This window comes from Ictalurus furcatus, chromosome 17, assembly GCF_023375685.1.
Source record: "Ictalurus furcatus strain D&B chromosome 17, Billie_1.0, whole genome shotgun sequence".
Lineage (NCBI taxonomy): Eukaryota > Metazoa > Chordata > Actinopteri > Siluriformes > Ictaluridae > Ictalurus > Ictalurus furcatus.
The window spans coordinates 13,068,779-13,081,741 of NC_071271.1; the positions used below are offsets into that span (position 1 = coordinate 13,068,779).

The window sequence follows — 12,963 nt, forward strand, 5'->3', positions numbered from 1 at the left end:
CTAGACTGAGAGCTTTTTATTGTCCTACAAAGGATAAAAGCAAGGCCTTCTATAATAAAAGCAAACAAATAAAAGAAGGAAGGGAGATGGGTTTTCTCTTTTTAATGTGCAGTATGAGGCAGGCTGCCAAGGCCTACTAATGCGTGTGAACAGAAAGCATTGCAAAGGATATCATGGACATGCAGTTAGCTAAAATCCTCACTTCTGCAATTATGGACGAGAGAATCTAGAAGTCATGATAAGCGCCCCTTTTTCATCACGATAACATGTTAATAAATAGTAAAGAAATTGTTTGCAGTCTCTGAGTACCTGAATTCCACCAACACAATTCTGAAAATATATAAAAGACAGGCCTGTTATCTTTGAAAAAGGAACACAATATTAAACCAGACAAAAATTGAGAGTATATTAAGAGTATAAAATATTAACAGCGTGAAATTAAAATGGCTTCTGGTGCAACAGAATGACCCCATTGAGACTGTACAATTACAATAAGCTGCTAGATGTGTCATTTTTCCCTGACACAATGCGTCATTTTGCAGTGTTTCTGGCTGTAATTTTGGATTTCAATAGATGATATGTGCAAATAGCCATGAACACATGAATAATTAATGCTTCAAATCATAGTCTGTCAACATGCACAGTGTAGACATCATTGTTTTCCTAAATATAATATTTCTAAAGTAAAATTGTGAAAGAAAATGACAAAAAAAAGCAATAAGATGCATCAGGACAGTCACAAAAACAACGTAAGGATCTCTTAATAACAATTTGCCATCAAGCAAATATGTTTATTAATTAAAGAACAAGACATGGATAAAATGTTATTCATTTATAGTTGTGTCATGTTGTCAATGTTGACATTCATGATACTAGTTAGTTCCTGTTATCATTTACATTACAGCAGCTATAAACAACCATACCCTCACCAGCTTTTCTTATTTTCTCTCACTTGAAGTCATGTTAGTCTGTCCTGAATACTTTCACATGTCAGAAAATTTATCCCTATTACAAAGCACGGACATGTCTCTTCACGTCAACTATCAACAGTTATTTAGCGCATCCATCATACAAATCCATTTGTAAATTGTTTTTATATAAACATATTAGTACAAGTATATTAATATAAATCGTGGCTCTGGAACCGCTGTTACAGAAAATTAATCAAACCCATTCGATGAGTCGGATTTGAGCATTCAACAGCACAGTGGTATCACAATATTCAGTTCACACAACATTTAACATTCTTGTAATATTAAGAGTCAATATCCTCATGTGCCTGCAGACCAACCTACTAGAGGTCCCGGTCACTTTTGGGGGAAAAAACCTTTCATGTCATCTGACTTATCTACAGTGATTTTTATAACAACCATTCAACCAAACACAATGTTACTGTTCACACTCTGTTCTGAGAACACATTCAGAGATCATGATTAGTCTGTCTGCTTACTCACAGCATCTGCTGTGTGTGAAGGGATCGACTGTCGTCTGCATATCGCAACCTTACACTTGATGATCCAAACCAAACAACCCACACATAATGATGAACTGCCCTATTTCCCACATACAGGCCAAGACACTGACATTATAAATGAACAGTGAATACATTTGTAGATTTGTAAGTAGATTTTGATTAGACTAATTAATGATGGTTTATAGTGGTATAAAAGACCTAACACTCAGTCAGCCTCTAAGCTGCAGCAGCTGGCACATAATCAATAAAAAAAATCATGTTCATAAATTTGAATCCTTCTGTGTAGCATTATATTGTCTTAATGAATTAGTAATGACAGCATAACAAATTCCTCCATTAACAGCATAAATAGAGGAAGCAATCTCCTTACAGAAGCAATTCATAGTTGATCTAAATCACATGCCCGAGTTCATAATTAATTGCAAACATGGTTAGGCAAAGTCCATCAAAACTTCTTTCATCACTCATATAAGTGTGCAGCAATAAAATAAATCTACCATGAATGTTTCACAAGATGTCAGTAAAGGCATTGGAAGAGTAAAGTTTTCTTTCTAACATTTGTCCAGTATCTCACTATGGGAATGCCTCAAGCGTGACCGATTGCAAAAGCACCAATGACATCACGTCTGCCAATATGGCAGACCAACAGCTGCAGCGATCAGGGATTCCTGCCTCTCTGAATATAAAACGTCATTGCCTTCTGCTACATCATTCTCGCTGTTTTCCCCATGGAAGATTTCAGAAGCTGTTCTGAGCAGTCTCTTTGGGAATTATTGCTCAACAGTTTACAGACTGAGCCTCACTGTACCATCCGAATGCAATATATTCCTTCCTTTGGGTCTGTTGAGAGTTTTGGCTTGGAGTGGAATTACTAACACGTTAAAGCGAGTTTTCCTTCTCTAAGTTTGTTTTTCCTAATTTTGGGGGCGCTTACCACACACCAAAAAAAAAGGTACAGATTAGTGGACTTAACATACAAAGAGGGTGCAGGCACGATCATGGCCACTGCAAAAGAGCCAGAAAGCCCCAGGGGAAAAGGCCATCCTCCTCACCCATGTGCATGTTGAGCGTGGATCTCTGCAAAGGATTCACACAGCCTCTGCATTTCTTGCTTGGATGTTAAAAATGGCCAAGCCGCACTGTCTAACTCTGACAGTTGCCCCCACTGTGCTTCTTTCTCGACTAAAACCTGGGAAAGAAGACTCAGAGTGGCAGTCATGGGAAAGAAGGACCCATGCCTCTCTTCTCAACCCAGAAAGGAACCCATGGAGTGTCCTCAAGCCCTGGACACATGGATTATGGAAAACGTGTCACCTATCCTATCTGCTGTTCAAAACGGGAGAGGAAGACGATGAGGATCAACCATCCTGTCAACCATCCTTGAGGACAAGGAGGAAGATATCCTTCACCCAAATCAGTCTAGGCCGCAGAATGCGCTGGAGGAGTGCTCGCCCTCCCTGATGCAGATGGACATAGACCTGCTTGAGGTCTGTTGCCGGGCCGTGGCAAGATCAACTGGCCACCCAAGCCAGCGGGAAAAGGGGCTGAAAGGGATTTATATGATGGGAAAAGGCTCCCGTCACGTCTCCCACCAGCAAGACAGCTTATTTCGGCCATCCTGGCCTGTGTGGCTGAGATGAAGCGGTTTTGGGACAAGCCATTTTCTCAACGGGTGCCAATCAAAAGTTTCTTGAGGCTTGACGTTCAGAGAATGGAGGATTTAGGGATGGCAGTCCCTCCCCCTGTGGAAACGTCAGTTGCAAACCATTTGCACCCGAGCCATAGAGCAGATTTCTCTTCAGCAAGAACCTCACTGCCGGGGAAAACAAACACTAGAGGGCGTGGCAGCAATCGCTGGTCAGATGGAGAATTGGCGCACATGCGCAGTCCATCCCTGGGTTATAACCACAATAATCAGGGGATACAGGCTTCAATTCACTGTAAAACCCAATGTTTTCAATGAAGTGGTAATGTCACCGGCCCAAGGGGAGTCAGCTTGTGTTTTGGAAGAAGAAATATCCTCCTTCCTCATGAAAGGAGTGGTAAGAGTAATCCCAGTAGAGGAAAGTTGTCAAGGCTTTTATTCCCTGTATTTTGTGATTCCCAAAGGGGGGGGGGGGGGGTCTACGTCCCATCCTGGATGTACGGGTCCTCAACAAACACCTCTCTCACTGTATTCGTCAAAGAGACTGGTTTACTTCAGTAGATCTCCTAGACACATATATTCACATAGATATTTTTCCTTTTAAAAGGAAATATCTCAGATTTGCATATCAGGGCGTAGCCTACGAGTACGTGGAAATTCCCTCTGGCCTTTCACTAGCTCCAAAGGTATTCAGCAAATGTGTAGCGGGAATTCTAAGCCCGTTAAGGAATGCGGGATCAGTGTCTCATCTTCTCTAGACAACCTGCTCGTCTGCATGCCGTGTCAGTGGCTGTCACAGTGGTGACACATTTGGAGAGATTGGGTTTCAACATAAACCAAATGAAGAGCTGTCTGATTTCTTTGCAGGAAATAGTTTACCTGGGTCTCAGGTTAACCTTATTGGTATTTCATGCTTTTCTATCAGAGGAGCACATCGAAATTGTTCTCGGGTGCATCACCCTCTTTCAACAAGGGAGATCACTCTCAGTCTGGGTGGGTCTTCAGCTACTAGGCTTAATGGCCTCAACGGTGCCAGTAGTTCCCCTAGGATTACTGAGAATGAGGGAATTTCAGCACTGGGTGGCATCGCAGGGCATTCGCCCCAAGAGTCGTCTTAGCCACAGAGTGCTTGTCTCACCAGATTGCATGAGGGCTCTCCATCATTGGCTCTCCATTTTCTTAGAACAGGATGCCCACTGGGTCCTATTATAGTGAGGAAAGTGGTGACGACAGATGCAGCTCCCACAGGCTGGAGAGTATTGTTCGAGGGCAGAGCAGTGAGAGGGGTTTGGGGTCTTGCAAAAAGGAAGAAGCACATCAATTGGTTGGAGCTATTAACGCTGTTTTTAATTCTGAAACATTTTGTGTACTTTCTCAAAAATCATCATGTAGTGGTCTGGATGGACAATACAACCTTGATAGCTTATATAAATCGGCAGGGAGGGGTACGCTGTCCCCAGCTGCACAGGCTAGTGAAGGAGCTGACCATATGGAGCAGCATGAACCTCTTGTGATTGCGTGCGATGCACGTTCCAGGAACAATGAACAGTGGAGCTGGCTTGCTGTCCAGAGGGAATCCTCTGTATGGGAAGATTCATCCTTAGGTAGTTCTCATGGTGTGGCAGAGATTTGGGCAGGCTGAATACAGGAATGCAGCCAATTCATGATTCTGATCGCCCCGTATCAGCCAGGGAGATTATGGGTGGCGAAATTATTCCAGCTGCTCTACAACCAGCCCTGGCCATCACCAGTGTGCAGGGATCTCCTCTCACAAGCTTGGGGGAAATATTTCACCCCTCTCCTCAGAAACTAGTTCTTTGGGCCTGGCCCTTGAGAGGTTGATTATTTAATTATTAACCCCGAAAGTGATTGAGACAATTCAGAATGCGAGGGCTACCTTGACAAGCTCTTTATATAATCAGAAGGGGGAGTGTTCAAAAGATGGTGTGCAGATAAGAATGTCATCCCATACTTATATTCAGTTTCAGACATGTTATGTTTTCTGCAAGACCTGCTGGATGAAGGCAGAGCCTTTTCTACGGTGAAGGTTTATTTGGCTGCTATCTCAGCAGGTCTTATCGCCATGGGTAGTCAAAAGGTAATACTTAGAACTAGCCTGGCATTTGTGCCTAAAGTAAATGATTCACATGGCTCGAGGCGAGCAGTGGATCTTCAGGCTTTTCATCCACCACCTTTTTTATCCTCAGAGGATGAGCAGCTACACTGCTTGTGCCCAGTTCGTGCTTTGCATGTGTATGTACAGAGAACCAGAGCACTTCAGGTGGTTGATCAGCTTTTTGTCTCCTGGGCTGATTCTTACAAGGGGAAACCCATCTCACGTCAATGCCTTTCCCACTGGGTGCTGGCAGCTATTGTGACAAGTTACAATAGCACAAATCTGCAGCCCCCAGAAGGTCTAGGAGCCCACTCCACCAGGGGTGTGGTTATGTCTTGGGTGCTATTTAAGGGCATTTCCATCTAAGAAATATGTTCTGCAGCTAGCTGATTGTCCCCGCACATGTTTTTGAGATTTTATTAACTGGATGTGACAGAGCCCTCTCTAGCTCACTCTGTGCTGGGAGTGAGTAGAGATAAGGTGCACTAAGCACTCGTGTGTGTTGGATTTTCTTTGCAAGGGTGTCATACTTATCATTTAGTCTGCTTCAACAGCATATCTGCAATACGGGAGTGATCTATATCCCATAGTGAGATACTGAACGAATTTTAGACAGAGAACTTTAGGTTACTATCATAACCCCAGTTCTCTAATAACATGAAGTGAGTTATCTCACAACATTGCCCTCCTTGTAGTTCACATGGAGAAGAGATATATGTGAAGAATGACGGAGCGGAAAGCAGCTAGGGCTGCAGCGATTGGTCTGCCATATTGGACAGACATGGCGTCGTTGGTGCTTCTGCAATCGGTCACACCTGAGGCGTTCCCATAGTGAGATACCTCACTTCATGTTATCAGAGAACTGGGGTTAAAGTGTATGACAGAGCAATATAGGGACCCAAATATTGCTATCATATCAGAAGTGTAAGGTGCAAGTTTTCTGGAATTTGTGTAATTCCTGTTCATATCTATATCATTCCTGGAAAAAGAAAGACACTGTGTAACTTCCTCACTAATTATTACTATATTGCCACACATTTAACATACAGCATTAATGAGGCAATGGATAACATGTAGAGTCAGTCTCAGTCTCTCTCTCTCTCTCTCACACACACACACACACACACACACACAGCTAAATGGAATAGTGAGGCAGATGAGGACGGTCAGGATTGCAGGATTACAGTATCATGCATAAATATTCACCACTCTTTTTCACATTTTGTAGTCTTGACAAAGCAAAATTGCTCAAGACATATAGATAAAAAATATCAGGATAGAGACATTTCCCAGAAGACCTGTAGCTGAAAAGGCAGCCAAAGATATAGACCCAGACAGGGGAAGACTAGCGCAATCAAAATTGCCTGCTTTTCTGTTTTACATTTGTATTACAATAAAAATGGTCGACATATTATGTAAATCAAATGGTAGAAAATCCCAATGATGTCCATTTTATATTATAAGAGTATTGTAATGTGGAAATGTTCAAAGGGGATGAATACACTAAATGCACTGTAAATATAAAGCACTAATAAATTTTTACACTCATTCTTTTCTTATTTTTTTACTTAAAATCATGTCCTTGCTTTTAGCAAATTGTGCGACTTGGAGATTTCCCTAGCAACCTCAGTAAACGCTGTAGGCACCTACTGTGTGTCTAATGGAAAATTGATCTTTTTACCACATGGCAGGCATTTGTCTGACACTTCCACTCAATTACAGAAATAAGTCTCTACAATGGTCAGTACTAGGCTTATACATATCGACTTCTAGATCTAATACTCATGTGTGCAGGTATTCTCACATAAATGCTCAGGAAAAAAAGCTGCTCTGTATGTTACATGATGGCATTGTGGTGCAGCAGGTAGTACCACTTCAAAGCTCCAGGGTCCCCAGTTCAATCCTGAGTATGTGTTACTGTCTTTGTGAGTTTTGTAGGTTCTCCCCATGACCACGTGGGTTTCCTATGGATTATCAGCTTTCCTTCCATCTCCTACAAACATGCCTGTAGGTGGATTGGTGACTCTAAATTGCTCTTAGGTGTGAATGAGTATGTAAATGTATGCACACGTTGTGCCCTGCAATGGACTGGAATCCTATCCAGGGTGTATTGACGCTTCATTCCCAGTGTTACTAGGATAGACTCAGCATCCGACACGACTCTGACCAGAAATAGTTACTGAAAATGAATGACTGAAATGTATGTAATGGATTCAGTGAATCTGCCTTTACTGACCACATACTAGCTTCTATTTAACTTCACTATACCAGCAAACAACAAGCTTCAGCCCATTTATGAGATTCAAGTGAGGCTCCTTTATTAACAAAAAAGCTGCAGCACTCCTTTGACTATACTGAGCATGGCAATTTGTCCTGACTGACATCGACTATCTTTCAAATAATGCCATCATTATATTAAAGCCAGCAAATTGACTACTGTGTGTCTAAGAGCTGGAAATGCACACAGAGAGAGACAGGCTTGAGAAATTAATTCTGGACACCAGTGGAATAAAAGTGACACTAACCTCGGGCATCATAAAACTCATCATCGGAGCTGTCCATAGACTCTTGGGTGATATGCTTTGTCCGAAAGTCGGAAGCAATGTGCTTGCTTAAATTCACTGCAGAGAGGGATGTCAAAGAGACAGAGAAAAAGTGTCAGTGAAATTAATAAGCACTGTAAGATGAACTAACCAGATATGGCATAATAAAAATAATGTAGATTAAAGTTGCCATTAGATACATGCAAATTTCCCTGTGTGTTCCTCAAGCTTCAGTATTGCAGGTCAAACTCTCTGACCATTAAATACACACACAAAATGTCCTTGATGTTCTAGCATATTTAAATCTTTATACATAAATAAGCAAAAGTCACAATCATGATAAATGGACATGTTAAAAAAAAAAGTGAAACCACAATTTCCCATATTCCGGTCATTTCACTCATAATGTATCTAAGTCCAATTATGAGCAGTGTGAATAAAAAAAAAATAACTGGAAGATGTCCAGTGGAAACATGTGGCACTCAGCTCCTTAAACACCTTTATACTTTAATTATATTATGTTCCAAAAAAAGACCACTAAATGAATATATGTATATATTTTTCAAGACAAAAAGGGGAAAATGCTTTAAATGCTTCAGTACAAAAAAGCTTGTCCATGAACCATGTGCAAAAACCTGCACATTAATTCTAGACATGAAATGATCTGTGATCTGTCATCTCAGATAAAAAAAAAAATGTGTGCAGTAAAGTGGCTTTATTCCCCTACAAGTCATAAAATAGTCATTTAGAATTTTGTTTCTGAACCACTCAAATTAAATAATTTAATACTAGACACTGCAGACAGAAATGACATTTTGCATTATGTCAATATTTATGGGGGATTTTTGGATAAACTGGATCTATAACATGTCTTCACTTAGACAGAGGTAATAAAAAAATCAAAAACTTGACAGAAAAATGGTCTCACAACCATATTATATTATAACCATATTATCTGCCCCTGTGAAGAAGGCTTTAACCTTCACACAAACACGTCATGTCATATATCTCTGAAAAACGTCCTGAGATATGTATGTCACTGTAAAACCTAATAGCCCAGTTAAATCATGTGAACTTATTTTTTCTCTCATGACAAGTTTTAAATATTGAACTCAAGTTATAAGTTTTCAAAAATGAAACTAAAAGTAATCCATTGTCTTGACTTGGGAAACTTGTACAACATAACTTTTTGAGCTGAAACAAAGGTTATCTTCAAGTTGAGTTTACTCATGTTTTTAAGGCAGCAGGTGAACTTTTGTTTCTATGTTTAACCACCTGAAATGTTTTACATTGCAATGTGAGCTACTTGCAGTTTATACATGTATACATAAACTATTGTACAAATGCAGCATATCAGTTAAGAGTAACCATGTGCATTAGTAGCCAAGACAAAACTCATGAGGTGTTCTTAAAAATCATTTTATCGCCTACTCGATACTAAATTCTATAACAGCAGCACATCTTATCATTTTATTTTGGCTGTCAACTTTCATACCCTCTTACTTCAGGGTGTTTTCCATGTCAGTCATACATGACCATAGCTACGGGGTGGCCAGGGGCGGCCTCCCTACACATTACTACTACTACTAGTAGTAGCACTAGTCAATACAGTTATCAGTGGCATATGATGTGAAACTGAATGACTTGTTAAATCTTGCTGGTTTGAATAACAGAACTCCCACTGTCTCTGGGAAATTTTAATCTCTGGGAAATTAACTTCATTGTCCAACAGTGAAGATTGTCAGTGATGTGCAGGAACAAGCAAGTTTAGCAAGATAACACAAAACAAACTAATATCTGGCCCCAGTGACCACAACAAACAAGCAAGTGAGTAAACATTGCAAACAATATTCATTATTTGCAAACATAAACCTGGATTTCGTCAGTTCATTTTTAGCTACTGAAATTGAACTGTAACTTGTTAGACAACAAACAAATGCTTCTTAGGTGAGTGCCTACTCAAGCCATGAAGCAGATATGGATAGCCACATTATGGCATTTTCTACAGATGCTAATTAGTATTTTGATAATGTGTTTGGGTCTATGATGGTCAACCCATTGTAAAAGGTCTGGCATTGCACCTGCAGTCATTAAATACGTGAAATCACTATGAATACAATTTCTCACAATATTGCAAGATGACACGCTAAGTGTGCTTCTCGCCATCTAATCAGTACGTGCGTGCAGAAATTTGTAGCAGTGGGCAACTGGCATTTGTTGCTGCAGTTCTGGAAGGTATCCGATCAGCGGTACAAGTTAGTGATGTGTCGTTCATTTTTATCGAATCTTTAATATGACTCGGGAACAACGAGTTGTCTCAGAGAGTGATTCATTCATTTTTGACTGTACATGCTCTGCAACATCCCCATTGGTTGGGTAGTGGAAACAGAAATGATTCATTCACGTCCCGAGTCTTTGAGTTGTTCGTTCATCGCGTCACAGCTCCACTGCATTCAGCATATGGGACAGTCACGTGATGGACGAACGACTCGAACCTGAAGACCCGAGAGGTAAGGTAAAGTGAACTAACAGACTGCATAGCCTGAAGACCCAGCTAAGTTATTAATGAATCACTTCTGTTTCTCATAATTTGGCCTTGGCTGCATGCATTGACCTATAGTTTATTTTATAGTTTATTAAGTAGGCTACTAGATGTGTTGGGGAATTTAACATGTAACATTTTAATTATATTCTGCTGATATGAACGAAATGACTCGGGAAAAGATTCCTTCATTTTGCTGAACGAGATTCAAAGATCCGAGTCAGTAAAAAGATCCGAACTTCCCATCACTATTACAAGTCAGATTTCCACAGTCTTAAATAAGAAGAGAAGGTTAAACGAAAGCGAGAATACTGTCGGGGGTGAAACACAGCTCTAGCGCGGCTGCACGCACACACACACACACACGCACACACGACTTTCATTTGCGAACTTTATTTCCTCAGACATTAAGGTTTTTTTTTTTCTTCAAAAGTTTATATTTATTTGACGTGGTGTAAAAGTACTGACGGGTTCGTCCATTCATCCTAGTCGTTGTGTGTAAACCAGTTCATTCCCTGAGGTGTGAATTAAATAAATAAATAAATAAATAAATAAATAAATCTAGTTTCTAGTTTGAGTGGATTGACCGCGCGCATTCCGCCAGTAATGTCAGTAACAGTCACTTTGTCAAGCTTCAGAAATGACAACACTGACCCTTTCTTCTAGAAAACAGACCCGACTGTCACTCACCTTTCCTTTTTGCCTGATTAGCCGTTCCGCGAAGGTGTGTGTGTGTGTGCGTATGTGCGTGCGCTTGTGTTTTCCCAAGCCGTCAGTGTCAGTTAATTTGGGCGCGAGCACGTTTCAGTGCAGGAGGGAGGCAGCTTCAGGATATCTGTAGGGCGCGAGACTCATGAAGGATTAAAACATGACTTCTGTTGAATTACACACACACACACACACGCACGCACGCATACCCGCACACGCACACACATACACATACAGGCTTTAGTAGGCCTACGTGTTCAGACATCACACAGACTCTCCCAGCGTGTGTATAGCGCGTGATGTTTGACTGCCTCAGCATACACGAGGCAGCTTTGCTCATTTCATTTCTGTTCACTGTATCGCCTCGAAAATGAACATTGTATCATATCAAAATACAGTCCTCTCACTGTGACACCACGTTGATACAATCCCATGTCAAAAATCCTATCGGAATTTCAGTTTCTCCTGAAGGAACTCTACTTGTAATTTATTGGAAATAATATCTTGTTATTGAAAAGTGATTGGAATTTACATTGGGAGTTTTAAAATCCTAAAAGACTTTCTTATATATACATATCCTATTACTATACATCTTAAGAAACCATCTTAATCTGTATTAGTCATTAATGGCTAATAATTCATGGAATTATTTTTAAAAAGTTTCTTTTATTTAAAGCTTACATATACAGTGCTGACAATAAAAAAATCTACAGTGGAAAAGTGCACCATTAGGATTCTTGAGAATATGGTATTGAATTCCCATATAACCTGAATAGGAAGCCAAAAATACCATAGAAGTGGTCCTACAGGATAGATATGTCTTGTCCTATAAGACATAAGACAATTCCTATAGGAATCTTTTAGGGTGAAATTTGGTAACAAGCTTTAAGTCTACAAAAATAAAACATTTTGAATTGTTTCAACTGGACGTAATCCATTGGATTCCAACATTATAACACTTTAAACCTTTCCAAAGCTTTACAAACTTAAAAAAAAAAAAAAAAAAAAAAAAAAAAAAAAACGTCTGTTCACAGGTGTGACTGGTGGGAGATGGGCTAAGTTTCCAGGAAAAGGGTGAAAAGGCTGTTTGTTATCACCACTAGGTAGAAATTGTAATGAATAGGTATGATCCCAGTAAGTATGACCGACTGAAACCATGAGATCTACTGGAATTACCCCTTAGGGTGCAATCTGAGCTAACATATAATTAACTCCATGGCAACAGGGTAGGGCATAGATAGAAATTCATCTAAGAAGGTCATAGCTTCAAATAATACATGGCAGTGTAAAGTCATTGAACAGGTGTGTGAGTTAAACGTGTTCCAAGATTGATTTGGTTCAGGTTTTCACGTGCAGGTTGAGCTTTGTTTATTTTAAAAGGGATTCTCACTTCAATATTCACTTTCAGAAAAGCAATCAGATTCACCCATCACTCATAAACTTTAATGCCATAAATGCCCAATAATGTCAACAGTGTTAATAATGTGAGAATGAGACAACTTAATAAGCAACTAGTGTAATCAGTCACTTATGCATTCCCTTACACTCAATTACCACACTGATTGATTCATTCATCTTCAGTAATAGCTTTACCCTGGTCAAGGTCACAGTGGATCCAGAGCACTACTGAATCCTTGATTCTGATTGGTCGAAAGGTGTTGATTAATTTTCTATAACAGCAGCTTTGACAGTAGTATCAGCTGCAAGGCAAATCACAGGTTTATATTAATGTGCTTGTTTTAATACATTATTATTTCTAAAGTGACAACTCATTCATAGGGACTTGCATGGCAGACACTATATAATCTAAACCTGTTAAAAGACTGATGAAAACACATGTTTATATTTAACATATAAAGAAAAACATATAAATGTTGATATGATGACACACCTCCCCCACCCCGACACCTCAGGCCAGCTCCTTGGGTCAAATCA

General features: G+C 40.0%; 1 protein-coding gene across 2 annotated transcripts in view; it reads right to left on the bottom strand.

Annotated features, from left to right (window-relative positions):
* Nucleotides 1–12,190, bottom strand: part of LOC128621842 (membrane-associated phosphatidylinositol transfer protein 3-like) — a 64,050-nt gene extending 51,860 nt beyond the window's left edge. For both annotated transcript variants that reach the window (XR_008388324.1, XM_053647838.1), the window contains exons 1-2: nt 11,011–12,190; nt 7,761–7,856 (exon numbers count right to left, since the gene is read on the bottom strand). Coding sequence is in view for 1 of the 2 variants with exons in the window: in XM_053647838.1 (XP_053503813.1) it covers nt 7,761–7,797 (37 nt within the window). In the remaining variant the exon portion in view is untranslated. The remainder of the gene's footprint in view (nt 1–7,760; nt 7,857–11,010) is intronic.
* Between the last annotated feature and the right edge of the window lie 773 nt (nt 12,191–12,963).